Below are 21,212 nucleotides of genomic sequence, written 5' to 3' on the forward strand. Positions count from 1 at the left end.
TTACTATCAGTTGAGTTGTGAAAAATACAGGAACATATTAGCATTGGAATAAGATATGATTAACAAAAGAAAAACTTGGTAAATCTAGCTGAAGAAAAAAACTGTAGAGCATGCTAGAAAAGCTCATTCCTACTCCCTTTCTCAAAGTCTTGTTGTCCATCCTCTCCTTTACTTATTAATACCACTGTAGGGGTTTCTCACAGTTCCGCCGTAGATCCTTGTACTTCATCTCCTTCGTTTTCTGGATCGCCTTATCTTGCTGTCAAACCACTCCAACTTCCTCGTTTCACTGTCTTTAGCAATGAATGGCAGATATGTCCCAGTGCTTGGCTTGACAGCCTAAATTTCATAAAATTATCCACTGTCTGGATTCTCCATAAGAGTTAGGCTTTGTCTGAAGAATCTGTACATCTAGTAGTGTGTAATTGTCCATCTTGCTGTTCCTTGAGGCCTTAGTGTCCCTTACGCTCTTTTAGTATCATCATGCAGTAATATTTTCCATTTGGTTGAAGATTCTTCAACCAAGTTCAAAATTGGAGCCATTGTTTCAGAATTCATGTGTTTTTTTGCCACATTCTGTTTGTCAGTCTTTGGTGGATACCCTCCATCTCTACCCTTATAGAACTAATGAAGATCATGTTAAAAAGTAAATAGAGAAGGATTAGGTAGGGTTTATATTACTGAGGTTCTTTTATGTGCCTTCCATAGATAGTGCCTCTTATTGCACTCCTAATTATTAAAGTTTATTACTCCAGCAAAGGAGAAACCGAGGATCTTCTCGCACTGATTCCCTAATTTCTGGTAGATGATATACAGATTTTCAGTTTTGCAGGTTGACAGTTTGTAATCGACCTTACAGACCTTACAGTTCGTTCGGGTTGCCCCAGGTCCCTCAGTGTGAGGCACCTCTGATGTCTACCAGAGAATTGCTAATGCATCTTCCGGTATATTTTACATCTTCCAGTCTTGGATGGTCTGGGATGAATCTTAGATATTTGTCGAGATTAGTCTTAAACACAACTACGCTCACTCCTGATATGTTCCTCAGATGAGCTGGTAGCGCATTGAATAGATGCTGCATTATCGATGCTGGTGCGTAGTGGATTAATGTCCTATGTGCTTTCCTTAGTTTTTCTGGTATAGCTTTGGGCACTATTAATCTACCTCTGCTTGCTCTTTCTGATATTTTTAGCTCCATGATGTTTTCGGTAATTCCTTCTATCTGTTTCCATGCCTGGATTATCATGTAGCGTTCTCTTCTCCTTTCGAGACTATATAAATTTAAGAATTGTAGTCTTTCCCAGTAGTCTAGGTCCTTAACTACTATTCTAGCTGTAAAGGACCTTTGTACACTATTTGTGCAGTATCCTTTTGGTAGTGTGGGTTCCATATTATATTGCAATATTCAAGTGGACTACGTACATATGTTTTATAAAGCATAATCATGTGTTCAGCTTTTCTTGTTTTGAAGTGCCGGAATAACATTCCCATTTTTGCTTTGCATTTTGCCAATAGTATTGCTATTTGATCATTGCATAACATATTCCTATTCAACATCACACCAAGGTCTATAACTGCTTCCTTATTTGTGATTGTCTCGTTATTAGGTCCTTTATATGCATACAGTATAGCATTCCTTCTTTATCACCATAGTTTATTGATTCAAATTTATCAGGAGTTAAATACCATCCTGTTTACCTCTGCCCATTTATATATTTTATTTAGGTCTCTTTGTAGCGAGTTCCTATTTATCACCCACCAGATTTCACTGGCTCTAAATGCTTATTCAAGGCAGTGACTGGCCTAAAAATTAAATTTTAAATTTCATCTTTACAGTTACTTGTTTTGAATACTTCTAAAAATAAGCAGTATTCAAAACAAGTAAGTTACATTTAGGAATCTGAGTTAGCAAGGAATGAAAATCAATTTCTTTAGTCTGATAAATAATTCATAATAAGCAGTTTAGTAAATGATATTCAAATTGAAGTCATAATTTAGAATGTTATAAACTTCCTACAGGTCAGAGGAGTCTCCACTACCAATTGATTTAATGTGGATGATCGTGAAACACTTGGGAACCAATGGAAATCTTGTGAGCTCCTTAGTAAGTACCGTAGTAACTTCACGTTCTAATCTTTGTATATTGGGCTTCTGAGAAAACAGACCACCTGTTTCCTACATTCTATAGTTTTTTAAGAATTGTGTTTTCTTGCCTTCTGGTGGATTTTGAATATGGGCAAATCAAAAGCATAGCAGGTAGATAGCTTTTGATAGTCAATATTATATTTTTGCACCATGAAAGTAATAATTTTTTCCAGTCTTATATACAGTATTTTCCTACTGCTTAGGCATGTTAATGCATTTAAGAATTTAAGGAAAAAGAGGCACAATTTTTATTTGGAACTGGTTTAGTAGTAATGCTTTCTGAACTGCCCATACCTTTGGGTTACAGACTGCCCTAGAGCAAGAGCCTGTGCCATTATGAAGCTGGCTTAATCTAAGATGATGACAACCTTCTTTTGGGGGAGATGGAATATAGGCTTCCAACATCCTCCGGATGTCTTCCCAGTACTGCATGTTAAAATTGTTTCCTAAAATTTTGTTAAAATGGTTTAAAATATTTATGGATGACTTCATGTAACTGCAGAATCTCGGAAAGAAATGTTCACGTCCTTTAATGTCGCAATCTCATTATCTTTACACCCTTTCTTCCTTGCAGTTGCATTGGATTCTATTGTACTGTATCCTTTTTATAATGTATTGTGTTACTGTTGTCGTCTTTTCTTTCATTATGGAGAAGAAACATGACCAATGCCAGTGTGGGGGACTTGGGCTCTATGTGGTCACTTTATATCTGCGTTTTGGTAGAGTTACATTAGTATTGCTCTTTTTTGTAGGGATAAAGATTGAGTATAGTCTTTCCTTTTTGATGTATGTGCAACCTGGTTCTCTCCCCAGTGGAAGAGGCTTGGTAGAGGCAGTGACATGGGCACTTGCCAGCTTCTTATGCCACATGAACCCTCCAGTTCTTTCTTGCCTCCCCAGAAAATATAACAAACCTTTCTTTTCATCTCATCAGAGAGAATGAGTGTGACACTCAGCAGTTGATGTCACTTGAGCATCTGCAAAAGCTTCTTCATGTTTCAGGTTAGTCTGCCTTTGGCTGCATTCTTTTATGACCTGGAGAAGAAGACAGTCAAGCCTTCTACTACAGATGTGATTTTCTGCATTTTCCGTAGTGCCTGTAGCCTTTGTCTGCTACAAGAAAGGGGGTCCTCTGTTTGCAGTAGCTCTTCCACTAGATGACCCTCTGGCAGATGCTTCCATGTCCCCTATCCCCGACCAGCTCTTTGGTGTACATACAGGAGATGGGGAAAAGGAAGAAATGTCCTAACTCCTCACCACCTTCCTCCTGAATGACAATGTCATTGTCATCATCTATCTTGAGTTCTTCACCTTCCCCCTCATCCCCACTCTCTCCTCCTCTGCTTAAGAGGAAGATGAAGATGGGGAGGTCAAAGGCTTTGCATAAGAAGTCTAGGACTTCTCTCTTGTTCTCTTGCTCAGTGCAGGTGAGCAGAGGTACCAGATCTCTGGCTGTGATCTTGGTACTTATGTTAGGGTGGTTGCTCCGAGCATGCCCACATAGCATGTTCTCAGTCTAGTTCCTTACATTAGTCTTCTTACTCGGTAGTGACTGAGTAAAGGAGTGGGAGCAGCGGTTTCAGGGTCTGAACTCTATTCAGAGAGCAACAACTGGATCTCATCTGCCTTCTCAGATGAGAAGTACTTCTTCATGATGAGATTGGGAATGAACAAGGGTGTAAGACTGGAGTGGCCTCTCTTTGCTTGAACTGGCACCTACTGTATAACCTAAGAAAGTAAAGATGCTGTGAACCACTTTTCACTCTGAGTGTAGAGAGTATTTAGTGACCTTAAACTTCTTTGCACATGTGCATTACCTTTTCTCCCTTGCCTTCCCAGGGAAGCACATTGAGTTGATGCCACCTCCCTTCAGTGTGCATACAGTAGTCAGACTGTTTAGGTATTGGTTTGTTGATGGCATGCAACAGACCTCATTACAGTACTTTTAATGTGGGGAGGATTGGTTTGTATGCAGGTGTGTTTCACTTAGACTAGGCTGGTCTTTTATATGATAACATCTTTTACTGCTCTTTTGAATGACCTATTTTTCGACTTTCTTTGAGGATTGGGTAGCTGTCATATCCTCTGTCGAATTGTATGTAGGCTTTATCGTGCGTAGACATACAGGGTGTTTGTGTAACTCTTATGCGTGATATTGCAAGAAACATTCCAGTTCATTGACCATGACTTGAGTGCTTGTGCACACAAGTCTGGGCTTCAGTAAGTTCAATTTCGACCAGTCTAACAGAAGTAGTGTATACAGATTTTTTGTCAGTTCTTGCAGGTTATGTATTAACCCAAAGTGCTATCAGGGGAAAATCTATTGGTTTTTGAACCATGATTTCAGAGGTTACAGTTCCATAATTGTTTTTTAGCAATCAGGATTGACCTTACTACTGTTCCTGTACATTTACTCCTGAGAAAGGACTCTCAGCTACTGATGCATCAGTCTCCCCATGGGAAGTCCAACACTTGCCTTTGGGGATTTAACAACTGCTGTTGTCTTAAACCTCTTTGAACAGAGTTCTTGGAGGTTCACTTTTGAGGCAAGGCAGTTATTCTGATTGCTGTGGTTGCATTCTGGTTGTGGTGTTTTGGATCTGATTAGCTTAATGATCTGTGGATTTGGAGTCCCTGTTATCCAGCAGTCAAGCAGAAAACTTTATTACAGCCACACTGGATGCCATAGTGGCATCAGTCAAGGTTCCTTCAAAGAGACACACTGGGGGCAGGAAGGAATCTCAGATCTCCCTTTCCTCACAGTCATTGCTGTCAAACACGTACATTCTCTCTTATCTTCCTTGAGGGAAGGGAGAAGAAACCTTGGATTGGTGTTAACTTCTTAGAGGTAACACAGAATCAGCAGTGGGAAAGGGAGCAGGAGTCCCGCATTATCTTTTCACCATCCCCGTAGGGGATTAGTGTCGTCAGTGCACATCATGCCGTGCAGTGTAGGCATTACTTAAGGTTCTTTGCAGCATCCCTTCAGCCCTTAGCTGCAACCCCTTTTCATTCCTTTTACTGTACCTCCCTTCACATTTTTCTTCATCTTACTTCCCTCCGTCTCATAACTGATTCATAGTGCAACTGTGAGGTTTTCCTCCTATTACTTTTCAAACCATTTTACTGTTAAATTTCTGTTGCAGCACTGAATGACCTCATAGGTTTGAGCACTTGGCCTTTGGCCTAAATTCTGTATTCTATTCTATTCTCTTTTCACAACCCAGTATATTATCAACCCTTTGTATGCAAAGTGTTCTGCAACCAAACCTTCAGGTATGGCCAAGCTTTTAGGTTATTGGGTTGGGAAGAAGTCAACTTCTCTAAACCCAAAGCAGTACCCTAGCATTTTTCCTTCAGGTAGGAGTGAAAGGGAAAAGGATGGATTGGGAAGGTATTATGTAATTCCCATTATTTTGGCTGCCTTATATACAGTAAAGGGTTAATTGTCTTACCTTTGGCAATGAATGGGGATAGGGAATGGAATCCTAAATATTTCAGGCCTCTGGGGGTAAAACACCATAATCTTATCAAGACTACTGCTCCTCCCTATCTCAGACCTTGTGATACCACCTTTTCTTTCCTTTCAGGCTCTCCAAGATCTATAACCTTGTTAGCATGGTGCAAAGAGAGGATGGAGAAGGCACTAGAAGTCATAAGGGACCAGTCCCTGAAGTTTTTCACAGACACCTGCACTTCCTTCATTGAGAGTGTTGCTCTCTTGAATGGGAGGTAAACTGGTCCTTTGCATTCTAGCCCAACTGTTTTACTAGTCCATGTGAAGCCATGTTCAAGTTCTCTCTCAGGATTCTCTGTTAGACCAGCATAGTCTAGGTGTAGAATAGGAAGGAATTTTATCTGGGAACCTGTCGAGTCTCAGAGGGATGGAGAGTGTCTTTTTCCTTTCCTGTCCTGAGTGTTAGGGAGTGGAGTCTCAGGACTATTCAGATCCTGAATGGAGATTTAGGAGTCTTTTTCAACCCCTCCTATTCCAGACTGGATCTATTTTCAAGCCCATTGCTAGTTGTAAAATTCTTCATAAAGGATCCAGGCCCTTAGTTTTGAGTACCAGCTCATTTTTCTTTGCTTTTGGCTAGCATTGTAGGTATCCAGGGACACCCTTTTGTACATGACTATGTAAGGTACTCAACGAGTTATGGCTCTTTTAAGGAGGATGTCACCCATGATACTTATTTGAGGATACACCAAGTTAGGACATAAGACTGGAGGTAAGACTGGACTTGACTCCTTGGGATGAACTTTGCAGTACCTCTGGGCAATGAAAGCGAGTGTTTAGGTTGTAAGGACTCCTTCCTTTCCACCAGAGATCCTCCCTAGATATTTTCTCAGGACCTGCAGGTTGTTCTGCAGGTGATGTAGGCAGCCAGCTCTGCCTGGACAGATTAGTATCTTGCCCAGGTACTTAGTGTGAGCCTGGAAGGAGGAATACAGTGATTGGACTCTCCCCCAATTCCATTATGGATCAGCATCCAGGTCAAAGTATAAGGTGAGTCTTGCTAAATACAGATATTGTACTTCAGGCACCCAATCTTAGCATAATGCCTAAGATGTATCTCCCTCTGCTTTCCCCTAACAAGGAAGGGGGAGTCATAAGTACATCTACTTGCTGGGCCAATTTTGGGTTTGACCATGAGTAGCTACCTCCTACATCGAATTCCCGTACAGGTATTTTCATGGTTCTCTGTTGTTTTTTCCTTCCTTGAGTACTCATCAATATGCAGGGTACTCTATGCCCAGGGTTGTCCTGCTTTGGTAACCTTTTCACCAGACTGGTGGGAGGTTACAGGAGTCATGACATCCGTATTGTATGCGCAACTGGTTGCATGACTTTTCCTTGTGTTTTTCAATTGTAGTTAGTTGACAAGGGACTACCTCCCTACCTCCCACATAATGGATAAGTCTCCCAACATTAACAGCGATGGTTTGTATCCCTGTAGGAATAAAAGATTTTATGTAATTTTACATGGTTAAACCCATCTCAGCTGCCCTCCTTGGTCCTTGGGGATGAAAAAAAAAAAAGTGGCTACTGTCAATAGGTGAGATAGGGGTATTCCTCCTTTCACCCCTCCTTAACCACCAATTAACTATCTTGTTAACAAGCTTGGCAGCCGTTACAGCTTGCGCTATTGGATACTCCTAATAGTCTCTGGTTCGTATACCTAGGAAGAATACAGTTAGCTTAAACTTATTTGGGGAGGGACATGTTGTCAAACTCTTACTAGTAACCTTGTTTTTATTGTTAATAAGCCGTCTTGATTAACGGTACGTAAACTTTTTCTTCAAGCACGGTACTCTATCTTTTTCAGTATTGTTTTGTACTGTCTTTTTGCTTTTCATCTTGATGTAAAGGTAACACAGTGTATATTTCAGGGTTTGCCCAGTAAGACTTGTCATGCATTCATACCTTACTGGTTACTGGCTCAAAACTAGTCAGTCTCACAATAGAAGACTAAGGGTAAAAAACCCATAGATGAAAGAACTAACAACAAAAACAACTGTAAGGAAAACCTCTTAAGCAAAAGCAAAAATAATACAAAACATTAAGAAAATACCTTAGTAGTGATGAAAATAAAAAAAAAATTCAAAAGTTTCGATAAAATTTTCAAAGAACAAAAATCTAAGAAAAAAAAAACAGGAATTCAGTGAATGCAAACTATGAAATTTATATAAAAAAAAAATAATAGATGAAACATGGTACATGGCAATTACAATTCACATTCTTAAGAGTTTGTAAACTGTAACTCTATCATCAGAAGTGCAAGAAATGAAGCAGCTAGCCAGCTGAGCCTTATGGAGCAGTTGTCCATGTACCAGCTACCTCCACAAGCTACTGTTCTTTTCTTCGATTTGAATTTCATGTCTCAGATCAGACTACTAATGGAATAGGCTATTTTTTAGGTACTGTAATGGGTTTGTGATGAATCAATTACTGTATGTGACAGTGTTGTACGTAGGTTATCGGTTCTGATGTGTCTGCATAATAAATTTCATAGCTAAGAATACCATCATTATGCATTAGTTTTCATTTGGGCCCATGGCTTGTAATTTTAAAAATGTTACTATTTTTTGTAACAAATACCATATTCTTTTACAGGTGAAAAGTATCCACATTCATCCTCAGTACAAAGGGGGGTCTGTACCTTTGAAGGACATTGCACTCATTGAGTTGCCTTCACCAATCCGTTTTTCTCACAAGTTAGTTCCAGCATGCGTCAATACAGAAAGATTCCCTGATCGCTTGGTTGCAGCTGTAAGTTCATTAAATTTGTAAATGTTATAGTTTTTCCATATACAGTATATGAATAGTTTTTGTATTGTATATGAATAGTTTTTGTACATATACTGTATATGCTTCATTCATTTAACATAATTGTGTTTTGCCTTTAGACATTTGATCGACAAGATGGGGCCTTCAACACATGGGAGACTATTCTTCATAGACACGATGCCCGTTGCAGTGCTTCTTTGAACCGTTGTGCTGCTCCTCAAATAGATTCTGACCAGTTTTGCGCTGTTGACATAAGTGAGTATGATAAAACTGCTCAAATTCCATTTTCCTCTCATACATTCTGTAAAAAAGAAATTAAGACAAGAACCTAAGCAGAATCCAGTCCAGACTAGATGCCTATCTATTTTAGGGTTGAGTTGGTTCATAAGTGTGCTTGGGTTTATCCAGTCAAAAGAGATGGGACCAGTGAGACACTTAAAACCCCTCTGCAAGAAGAGACCAAAGAGAAGAAATGAAAAGTCTAAGGCAGAAAAAATGCTGCTGGGGCCTTAGGGATGCTACATAAATGTTGAGTACCATTTACTGTGTGCCACACAAGACACCCTGCAAGTGGTACCCCCTGTGGAATAGACCACCAGTAAGAATGAAACCAGAGAATGGATTATATAGCACTATGCACAATGATTGCTTGAGTGAGGCAATTTTATGGATGGAATATGGGGACAATAGCTTAAGAACAGGGACCCCAAGATCATGTAGTGCTAAAAATTGTTCCTACACGTATACAAACCCTTGGTCTTTACATAGGGGGATTTACTTTCAGTGAAAGCTGGACCTGCCTTCTAACTAACACAAGGTGGATGTTGGTAGTTGGCTACTGATGGTAGGGGAGGAATCCCTGCCTTTCATTTGGTATGCATTCACTTTTCCTTTTTCCTTTTGGCCTGCTGCTCAACTTGATTCTTTTCATTTTTTAATATAATTTTCGTTTTGAGATATTATGCCTATTTGGAAATAAAGCAAGAAGTTTTATTGTTACATTTTGTGATTTTTGCTCTTTCTTGCTGCATAGTTATTCGTATACAGTTATGCTACATAGTTATCAACTTGTTTTTCAGCCTTATTCTTTAATTCCCTCTCTAACTTAGTTTTGCCTTTTGATATTATGCAAACCCAGCTTGGTCTTAGTCTTTGTGTTTGTTCTATTCTGTTATATCTTTTTCTATTACACACCCAAGGGGGTCAGTCGGGTGTTTCTACACTCACTCCCCCTCCTCTCATTCCTGTTTTGAAGGCAGGGAAGTCCTGAGAAGCTTTCCTTTATGAAGCTTCTTCGCCTCCCTCGCTCTTTTCATCATCGTACGCTGTATCACAATTTTTCCGTCCTCTTTCCTACCTTTCAAGAGACGTTGGGTGGAAGAATACATGGTGACTAGAGGAAGATGACTCACCATGGGAGCAACAGCCAACGAGCCATGTTCAGCCAGTTATTTCGGTTCAGGCGTTTGCTTTGTTGCTGTATGTCATAGCTTCAAAAGCTACTTCATACCCCCGGCTTTGGACGTTGGATTTGCAAAAGTCAAGCCTTCTACTTTGTCTCTTGCTGTAGGCCACAACTGTCTCTTCCCCAGATGCACCTCTCTGTCCATGTGTCTGCCGTCAATGCTTGCTCCCGCCCAGATCGTCGTCTTTCCCCATCCTTCTGTTATTCTTTGGGAAAAGGATGAGCATATCTTTAGTGCCAGATTAGTTCCTAGTGTACTGTACTTAGACTTCTCTTCCCTGCATGTTACCTTAGAGAACAGTTCCTGGTTGTTGCTTTCAGCAGTGCCGCCACAGTTTTTCAGATGTCTCAGCTGAAGATACGCTCTTCATGGAAGGAAGAATTTGCAGCCATGCAGTGTTGCATGACCATTTTTTTTGCTTCACATTGTACAAGGAGGAAGAGAGAGGCCTTGGGTAGGCAGATGTAGCCTTACCCTTGCCACAACGTTGCACACCTGTGACTTTTTTGATGTTGCAGATTACCGAACGTCCTTAGCCAAAGATTCACTCTACAAAGATGAAGATGCACGATCATACAGATGTCGCCTGTGAGAAACAAGCTTCTCTAGGGACGACAAGTAACCTAGAACAACCTGCCATTGACATGTTGGTTGTTTCTGTCTTGGTAGGAACAACTGGATGGCACTCCCAAACTTGTCGAAGCCTTGGTCTGATGGAAATACTCTCGCCGCTGTCATGTCTATAAGCATGCTCAGGTAAAGTATCCTTTGGCTGGGAGTAAGATTTGACTTCTACAAATTTATCACAATGCCTAAGCCGTGACAAAATTGGAGAAGACGGTCCCTGTCTTGGACTAGTTTTACCCGAGAACTTGCCAGGACTAGTCAGTTGTCAAGGTATCTCAAGATGCATATGTCATGAGAACAAGCCCAGTTGAAACTAGGGTGACAGTTGAAAGTCTAAAGCAAAGTACCTTGAATTGGTAAACTATCTCCAAGACTGAAGCAAAGAAACTTCCGAGATGATTGATGGATTGGAATCTGGAAGTATGCATCCTTCAGGTCTATCGTGAGCATGAAGTCATTCTTCCTGACAGCTACAAGAACTGTTCGAGGAGTTTCCATTTTGAACTGAGTCTTCCTGATGAAAAGGTTGAGGGTCGAGAGGTCTATAACAGGTTTCCAATCGCCCGTTGCTTTGGGAATCAAAGACACAGTTGTAGAAGGCTGGAGACAAATCCTTTACTACCTCCACAGCTCCTTTTTCCATCATTTTCTTCACTTCCTCTTGGGAAGCTAGATGCTTTGGAGACCCTTGAGCGTACATTGACTGGTGAAGGGGAAGTTCGGAGAGGGGAGGAGGAAACTCAAGGGGGAATCATGTCTTGATCCCAATCCTGTCCGTGAGAACGGGAGCGAGAACTACGATGAGGAGATGGATGTTGCGATTGGTTATGCAGCCATACAGGGCTGCCGTTTAGTGAAGAACGTGTAATAGAGAGTGTGGATTATGGTCATGGCCAGGTGATCGAGAGTGCAGATCACGGTCCCTTCTGGGAGAGCACAGGCAAAAATAAAGAAGTGGAGATGAAGGCCGAGGGAGGTTATGCAGCTGTGTAGGGCTCAGGGCGAGGGCTTAGAGATCTACAAGGAGAATGGTCCCAGCCCCGAGAGCATTCCTTCACAATCAGCTTACTGATGGGAGCCTTTACTGTCCTCAGACAGGACGGGTAGGTGAAGACGAGATCCCAGCAACCTTCTGTGGAGAAGTCTGATTCATAGATTTGGAGTTGTTAGAGTGTGGTTCTGTAGGCATGTGTACTGCAGCACAGGATTCAGGAACTGGGTGTGGATCGACGTCTAATGCTTGAAGCAGCTGGTTCAACATATAAGTGTCTAGACAAACGAGGATCGGCTGTAGGAGAAGAGGATCGAGAATACGAAGAGGGTCTGTGAATTTTCTTGTTTGGAGGAGCCAATGTCTGACAGGAATGGGTGGAACAGACGATGACGACGATGATAAAATGAGGATGGAGATTTACAAGTCACTTCTTCGATTCCAGCAACTCAGCACGGCCGTGCTTCTTGAGAAAAACACATTTGACTGTCAAAAATGTTTGACTGTTAAAAATAGCCTGAACAAGAGAGTCTGAGGAAGCAGGTGAAGGAGGCCCAGAGATGGACGTCAGTGGAAAAGACAAGGTTGGTGACAGCACGGTGTAAGGTATGAGGAAAGCCGCTGACGTACGAGATGACATCACGGAGAAACTGTAGCTCTGGAAACAGTCCCAGGGAGAGCCATTTTAAGTCGAGATGATGTCGTGGAAACTGTCATGGTGGACGACACTGGGACAAAAGGCTGTAAAGGGTTGGTACTCATGGTAGGCCTAACGATGCCCAACACTCAGATATCTTCTGCGCATGTATCCCTGAAAAGACTGTACATGAGGAAGCTGCCCCTCCCTCATAAGGGAGGGAGCTTCCCGAAAGAACAAGGGCAGCAACATCAAACAAGATCTAGCGAACCCCCACTCGAATCTTCCAAAGACAAAGCAATAGAAGAATGAGAGGGAGATAAATTTACCTGAGGAGAAGCAAGGGGGGGAGATTTTGGCAAAGAAGAGATGAAACAAGAAGGAATTGATACGCCTGCTGCCATTGGGGTGAAAAACCTTCCCAAGATGGAGCCACCGATTTCCTTTTTTATCTCTTCTTACCAAAATTCCTCCATTGCTCAGGAGACCAAATACAACACTCGGGACAGGGATTACTCAAGGTACAATCGTTAGCTCTGCATCTGCTACAATTGGTATGAGGTCTGTATCCAGAGGGGCAAAATAACGAGAACAAGGGTTGTTGCCTACCCTGGACATCTCCTCTGAGGCTTGGGTTGCTTAGAGGAATCAAGGGTTTGCATTTCCATAAATGCAAAATATACAGGGAAAACACTAAATCACTCAGAAAACACACACACACACACAAAAAAAAAAAGCAAATGTGTAATACTGGCAGGAAGTGCTAAAATAACTGGCTTCTTGGCTAGAAAGGCAGAAATGCATCTTGCCATGAAGGTGGTTAGAGAGAAACAGGTATGCCACTGTGTAGCTGGGGTAAATCAGGTCGGGCTTCTCCCTCCTCCTACACCTCTATTGGCTGCCTCCCATTGCCACCAAAATCCTTGTACTGTACTGTATTTTTTTTTTTTTTTACCGGACTCCAGCAAGCAGGCGCTAGAGAATTTTTCCCTTACATTAAGACCAAAGGTTTGTTCTGTGTATAAACAATTGTATTTTTCCTAACATAGAAACATGAGGTCTTTACATAAACAGCCCAAAAGTTAAAATGAATGCATACCAACTGGATGGCGGGGATTCCTCCCCTACTGTCGGTAGCCAACTACCAATATCCACCGTGTTTTTAGTTAAACGGCCAGCTCCAGCTTGCGCTGAAAGTAAATACCCCCATGTGAAGACCTCAGGTTTGTATTTTAGGAAAAATATAAATTGCTTACAAATTTGTCATTTATATATTTAACATAGATGTTGCTTGCGTGTCTGTTAAGTTGCAAAAAATCTTTAGTGAAGAGAGAAAAATGTCTGACCATTGACTTTATTTTACAGATGGAAAGGAGTTTCTTCAAAAAGGTGCATCAGGAGGACCTTATTTAGTTAATACAGGAAGTGATGTCAGGGAGAGATGGACAGTTAGTGGCGTTGTGTCTGCAGCATCAGGCACATTTACATGCAAACAGCCACACACAGTCTTCATGAAAGTTTCAGAATTTTGGCCATGGATTAGAAATTGTGTACATAATCGCGTATGTTCCTGAAAGACTGAAGTGAGCATCTGTGATGCCGTGATATTTTCAGGTGGAATCCCTTCATGTAACTCCCAATGAACTTTGGGTGATATCAAAGATGTAAATAAAATAAAAATTATGAATAAAGTACATTTACATGTTCCAGATGCAGTATTATGATTAAATTAAAGGTATTTAATTGGACTAAAGTTATTTTTTTATTCTTCAAAGAATTTTTGCCAAATACCTTCAGTGATTTATTATACTAGGGAAAATTAAATATGAAAAAAATACGACATATAAAGGATTTTGTCCTGTTGTAATCTACAGGAAGTGCTTTCAATTTGGATATGTGCATGGCTGCTTGTGTCTACTCTATTCCTACAGATACTGAAGCCAAAATGTGTATGATTCATCACAATGCCATCATTCATATAGTTCTTACTGACATTTGGAGTCTTGAATATCCCGAGACAAGATTTTTAGTTTTCCAGCTACAGAGCAATTGTTCACATAAGCACCAACTGGATTAAGCACCAACTGGATTTAACACAAGAAACCAACATCCTCTTCACTGTTTTTGTCTTTACTGCTTTTTATGCTGAGCATTCTCTACAGTTTAAAGTCATTAACCACCATAATTATATAATTTTTCTCTTTTGTTGGAAAATATACTTTGTCAGCCTTTTCATGACTTTTCAGTATAAATTGTGATATATGTTGCTTGTTTGTGAACTTCCCCTTCAGTGAAGTGTTTTGGATAAATCAGGTATTTTTCTGCTATATACATTCCTTTTGTTATGTTTATCTTCGATATTGTGCAGTACTTACAAATAATAGTTAGCACAAAGAGGTAGGTTTTGTTACTCTACCTCCATTTGTTGTCATTTGCAGAGGTTTTTGAAACTTTTCTTTCTACCATTGAAGGTATTGAATATTACATTTTTGTTTTTGTGTAATTTATGATAATTTTTTTATCAGTTATGTATGAACTGTAATTGTTATTTTACAGTACCTTGCTTTCCAGCACTGGAAGAAGTGCACTGTTTCTTTTTATACAGAATACAAGTGATTCTGTATTTTTGTGTATTTAATGTACAGTGTCACCCACTTAAGTGCTTTGTATTAATTGTAGCTCTGTTGTGTGAATTTATTTTTGTTGTTTTATCTGTCAAGTGTATCTTCACTTTTTACCCTCAGCATGCCAAAGCAAATTTATCAAGGTAGTCTAGGTAGGACCTGATTTGCCATACCATTAGTCAAGAAAAATCATCACCTGCTGTTTAACTTCTGCCAAGGCCAACATTGTGTGCCTAAGCTCACCTGTAAGATATGTTGTGGTTGGTTGCCCACTTAACTTTCCTGATGCCAGAAGTTGAGGTTTTACAAGATAAAGAAGAAATATACTGCTATGGATCCTCTGTCTATGATGCAAAGTCCTGTTTCCTGACTGGCTTTTGGATCTTTACTTTCCATAGTTAAGATGAAGGACCAACAGCCTTCAAGTGATTCTTTAAAGAAGTCAGGCTTTTCCATGGACATCATCAGTCAACATCCTAGAGAGCCTGGTAGTGTAGACTAGTGCTGACTTTGAGAGGGTGGAGACTTAGCTGAGAGGCCATCTGCTAGAGTACAATCATTCCCTTCCACTAGTATTATGTGCTTTTCATTCGCTTGAGCCAATGAATTCAGACAAAAGAGAAGAAAGTATTCCCTGTCACCAGCAATCTTTTTGGCCCCTGTGACCCCAGACAGAAGACCAAGCAGTTCTGTCTAACTTCACTCAAGATTACTCTCTTAAGGATACAAGCTTCCAAGAACTGTATGCTTCTTTTATGGCTGTGACACTAGCCTGGAGAGCCTGCTTTGACTTGTCAATGAACAGTGCTCCAATGGTTGAACACAGAGAGGAGGATGGTTTGGGCGCATATGGTTATGCAAGAGAAGGCTCCAATCTCTTAAGCTGCAGATCAGGTGTATGACACGTTGTAGATCTACAACACCTGCAGCAACTACAATTGGAGTAATCAACTACAAAAGGGAGGTGTGTTACTTTTCAAGAGATGACTCACAGGTTACTTTTCAATGTGGTGTTGGCCATTGCCTGTGCTATTTTGTTGCCAATATGTTGATAATAATGAAAGGTTGGGAAAGAGCTGAAAGATATGACCAAGCAATGGCTTCTCCAAACTGGTTCTCACTGCTATATTCTCCTTGCTGAAGGTGACAGGAGCCTGGCACTTTATAATCAACTGCAGTCCTCTCAGTATTTGACAGCAGACCCCCTTCAGAATAAAGACAATATTGTCAATGTAACAATCCATCAGGAAGGGGAGCTTTCAGGTATCCTTGAACTTCGAGGATGCTTAATTTCACGTGCTAATTTGCCTTAAGGAAAAATCCTTTTGTTTGGGCAAGGAAGGTATTTGAGTCTCCATCAGGACTTTGGCATCAGGGGTAGCTTGGGGCCATTGGTAGACCTAAGGCTTCAGAAGTATTTGTGACTGGCTGATTGTGGCAGCAACAGCAACAAATTTCTATGGGCATTTGAATATTCCTCACAGACGATTGGGGACTTGGATCTTCACATCAACTGGGATGAGTCTTATTGGTTCTTTCAATAGGAGCTCTGTACCTGGAAATTGGGATTTGTATGACAGATTTAGTTCCACTAACAGAGGACAGGATCAGGAGACTACTCACCAGATTCTATGGCCAAGTTGTGGCAATCCATGGTTGGTCATCTTGAGTTGCAGAAGTTGGTCCAGAAGTTTTGGTCTGTATTGTTGCCTAAATTACCTGGCCATGTCTCAGAGGTGGTCCAGGAGGATCTTCAGTGGTGGAAAGACTTCCTAGAGTGAAGACTTTCATATTTACAGGGGTGTCCAGTCACTGTTAGGAGCACACTTTCTAGATCAATGCACACTGGTTGGTACAATGCAGGAAGCAGCACTTCAAGTTAAAGGCAATCTTCTTAGGCCTCCAAGCATTCAATCTGACACTGGATGGAAAACTTGTCAGTATGATAATGGAGAACTTGACAATAGTTGCTTTCATGAGGTACAAGATCAGTACAAAGTGTAAGTTTATGTCTGCTGACAGTGGACATCCTGTGTGGGCAGAAGAGAGCAACACAGGATTGGTTTTCAAGGTTCATCCCAGGAATTTTCAGCCAAGAGATGCAATTATGCTGTCAAGAGTGGCCTTTTGATCTTCAGTCTGTGTGTGGCACACCATTGGTGGATCCATTTACCATATAGTACCTGAATGACAAGCTGCTGATATATTGTTGAGCCCAGCCAGATGCAGCTGCTGGGAAGTTGCCTGCACTAATACATTTCTGGTAAAATCAAGACACATGTGCCTTCTAACATTTGTACATCAAGCAGATACTGACTGAACTCAAAGCATCCAGTCACATGATGATAACACTGATTGCTCCCCTTAAGCTGAAACAGGAGTGGGTTACAGATCTTTTGATGGTGCAAGTAAAACTTTCAGGAGTCCCCCAACTTGGATTTCCTTTCTTGTGCAGCTACACTTCCTAATGCCACAAAGTGACCTCAGTATGCTTCAGCTTCACACCTTGTAGTTATCCAGTAAGGACTTAAGAGGTCAAGAATTTAATCAAGACACTTCAGCAGCCATTGCTGAACCTTGACCAACAACAACTATCAGTTCTAACAGTCTTTTTTAGTGATTGATGCAGCGAGAGGAGCACTTATTCAGTCTACTACACTGTTCCAGTAATCAAGGACCTTCTGTTATCCCTTTCTCATCAGAAAAGGTTGTCAGCCTCTATGATTAAGGTTTAGACGTCTGACCTCTTGCAGAAATTTGACCTTCATTTCTAGATGTAGATATAGACACTTCTGTTAACCTAAGGAGCTGTCAGTACTTTGAGAGGGGGTTACCTCAAAGGGCTCCGAAATTTCCTATGTAGGATCCCTTGGTCATCAAATATTTTGTCAAGGTACTGTGCAAGCCTCTGTGGGAGTCTTGTCCTTGGTCCTTCCTTTTAAGCTGGTTTTCCTACTACAGTATTAGCTTCTTCAAGATATGTCACTGAACTGTATGCACCATCAGAGAGAGTTGTATATTCTAGGTTTGTTGTTTTCTGCAGACTTTGTGGTACAAAATAAATCAGTTAATTGCTAAGGGTGCAACTCTTGTTATGAATGCAGCTTCTCAAAGGCCTTGGCTAACAAAGAGGAAAGTTACGTCCTGAAGGTCTTGGCAATGTATCAAAGTAATTTAGTCCACTCTTGTCGGAAGACAGGCTTCTTCCAAGAGTGTGGCATCTACCATAGTGCAGCCAACTCGAATGACCCTAGCCACAAAAAGTCTATTAGCACAACTCATATCGACGCTGGCTACTCTCATCAGTACAGTGACTTGATAGCCTTGCATTGATGCAAGTATGTCTACTAGCACAGCTCCTGTTAGGACCAAACTTGCTTAAGATCCTGGCATCTACTATCAGTCATCAATATTAGTTGCAGTTCTATGTTTCTGATACAGTTCTTGTTCTGGCATCACACAGACGTAAAATTTGTGTGGAAAATGTTAGCAAGTTGAGCATAAAAAGAAACCCAATTTCTACATAAAAGTGCAAAAATGTAATTTATAAAAGGTAATTTTGTCTAGCAAACTGGAAATAAAAAGATAAAATACACTGTAAATATGTATGAACTCTAGAGAAGGCATAAAGTTGACACAATTTATGAAAAGGCTGAAGTTATAAATTAAATAATGTAAAATTTATAGTTCTGCATAATGCACTATAACATAATAAATATAATTGACAAAATCAGCTGGAAAATCATAAATAAGGTAAGAATACACAATAAATGTGCAAGAAATGCCATGAGGCCATAGATGACACCTAACAACAATCTGTAAAGCTTAAAAAGAGATGTACAAGGTAAATCGATTTACAGAGAGCTGGCCCCATATAACCTGTAAGCAGAACAATGCACAATACCAAAAATAAAAGGTCTATTCCAGAGACAGACATAGAATGTTAAGAATTAAAATTACGGATAAAGATAGCCTGCAGATAACACATAAAACCTTTGGCATTTGGTTTGTTAATCCAGGGCACAAGTACAGCTATATATGCATTAAAAGAAATAACAGGGATGGGTGTTTATTCCCCAATTCTAAATGATAAAACTAGTAAAATTCAGCTTGTTAACCACTTATTAATACACTGCAAAAGCTAAAATGTGCCGGGAAAACTCAGGGATTTCCCTGGAAAACCAGATATTAGCTCTTGCAATCATTTTCTACCAAATATAATTTAGAGCATTGGCGAATCTCTCGATAACAGAGAAAAGACTCCCCGCAGCAAAAATCATTCATCAAATAAAAAATTCCTTCAGGAAACAACAGTGGTATTTCTGGATCAGGGACCCATGTCAGCCGGTGAAATAATCCATTCAGCACTTATTTCTAGGCTCGCAATTTTGTCAGGTCCTCTCTTTATTTGAAAAAGGGGGGTACTGTCATTGTGTCTGCTATTAGGCAGCAAGTATTTTCTTAATACAAACCTATTCAGGTTCAGTTCCAAAGCTCATCATGCTCTTAGACGGTGGCCACTTACATTATTTTCATTACATGAATTTCGAGGACCTTACTAATGTTCAGGGTGGAATTCTCCCCTAGTTTTCAACGTCTCTATTTAAAGTCTTTAATAGTATAAAAATGATATTTATTTCTCTGTTATTATTTCACCGGCTGACACGGGTCCCCGATCCAGAAAAAGGATTTTGACAAAGGAAAAATCTATTTCTGGGGAGGGGCCCGTGTCACCCGGTGACCCACCCGTTTTTCATTCTCTCCCTCCCATAGTAAACATCATTCTAGTGGGGTGGGTGCTAACATGGAATGCGACTAGTGTTGCCTTGTGTACAGTCAGCGAGTAGTGCATGGGCTTGTATCAGCACCTCTCTCGTTGGGACTTTTGACATTGGGAATCTTTATAGGGCAGGGTCCCATGATTGTGACAATCTCACCCTTTACCATATACGACTCCATTTCTTGAGCTCGCTCTGGGGGTAGTAACCCCAGCTTTACATTTAGCTTTTCTCTGGTATCTAGCAACGGAATTACCTAGAAATAAGTGCTGAATGGATTATTTCACCGGGTGACACGGGCCCCTCCCCAGAAATAGATTTTTCCTTTGTCAAAATCCTTTTTTTAAAATTTCTGCAAAAAATTTAAGATACAAATACGGTAGCTACTGCAAGGGAAGTTTCATCAAAAGGATAAGTAATAAAAATAGAACAAAAATATAGCAGACTTTGGGACCGAAATGGTAAGCTGCTGACTGCCAACCAGACATAAAAACAAAGTAGCTAGTTAATGGAGACTTGAGAAGTTTTTTATGGAGAAATGTGTGAAATTTACTTCATTATTATTAAAAACTAGACTAATAAGTCGGTGAATCTTGTTGATTCACCAAGTAGATTAACAAGAGCAATGGGTTTTGCTTTTAGTGGAGATGGAGCAAATCAGCTATTAGCAGAGAGAAAATGCAGTACTACTTGTAATTACCATATTTCCTGGTGTCAAGGATGCACCCAAATGTTGACCAGCAGAATTTTGAAGAAAAAGAATATACAGAGAAGTAAGTTTATCCCCAAAGTTTACACCAGGCCTACCAGTACTTACCCACGGTAGAGCAACACCTACACTATGGTACTCCAATCAAACAATTCAGTGTTTGGCTCTTCTGTGGGTTTTACCTTCACTGGAGTAACTGTTTCATAATCAATAATAACAATAAAATATGTGGGTTTAGAATAAAAATGTGTATAATAAAAATCTGCAATTATACAGTAAACTATATTAGTATGTAAAATAAACAAGCAAAGACTTTCAAACACCTGAACAGTGTTCCTCATCAGTGTTAACGTTAACGCTGATGAGGGGACACTGTTCAGGTGTTCGAAAGTCTTTGCTTGTTTATTTTACATAGCAATATAGTTTACTATATAATTGTAGATTTTTATTACGCAGTGTTTTTCACAAGATTGTGAAATTCTTAGCAATAAAAACAATATTTACAGTACGCAGATCATTCGTACATTTGCGCTGGTGACATTACCATAAGTTGGTGGCTTTGTTGTAGCTGGCATACTGTATGCATTTGAGTGTTTCAATACACTGAAGCAGTGTGGGAGCTGGTAAAGCATATTGACTATTGCAGTTTTTTCCAGTTTATTTTCAAAATATTTTGTTTCATGTTTTTTCAAGTTCATTGATGTAACAAACTTTTCTGAAGTTGACAAACTAGCAAACTGAGAAGCTTGAACAGATTACCCAGTAACATGTAAGGTATAAACTGCCCAGCTGTGTTTTGTAGTACTGTACTGTACATGCAAATGGATGGGGCTACAGTTGCTGCAGTATTTCATCACAGAACATTTGAACACAGCCACAACAAATAGTGGGTGAGTGTTTGTATTACAATAGTCTTGCCTTAGTAAGATACACTGCTAAACCTTGG

The 21,212-nt window shown here is 40.2% G+C and overlaps 1 protein-coding gene across 4 annotated transcripts in view; it reads left to right on the top strand.

Annotated features, from left to right (window-relative positions):
- The window catches only part of LOC136832607 (modular serine protease-like), a 49,809-nt gene extending 35,906 nt beyond the window's left edge, over positions 1 to 13,903 (top strand). For all 4 annotated transcript variants that reach the window (XM_067093816.1, XM_067093817.1, XM_067093819.1 and 1 more), the window contains 4 exons: positions 2,020 to 2,104; positions 8,261 to 8,416; positions 8,554 to 8,689; positions 13,521 to 13,903. In XM_067093816.1, coding sequence (XP_066949917.1) covers positions 2,020 to 2,104; positions 8,261 to 8,416; positions 8,554 to 8,689; positions 13,521 to 13,729 — 586 coding nt within the window. In that variant the 3' untranslated portion in view covers positions 13,730 to 13,903. The remainder of the gene's footprint in view (positions 1 to 2,019; positions 2,105 to 8,260; positions 8,417 to 8,553; positions 8,690 to 13,520) is intronic.
- The last annotated feature ends 7,309 nt before the right edge of the window (positions 13,904 to 21,212 follow it).

The sequence above is a fragment of the Macrobrachium rosenbergii genome, chromosome 50 (genome assembly GCF_040412425.1).
Source record: "Macrobrachium rosenbergii isolate ZJJX-2024 chromosome 50, ASM4041242v1, whole genome shotgun sequence".
Lineage (NCBI taxonomy): Eukaryota > Metazoa > Arthropoda > Malacostraca > Decapoda > Palaemonidae > Macrobrachium > Macrobrachium rosenbergii.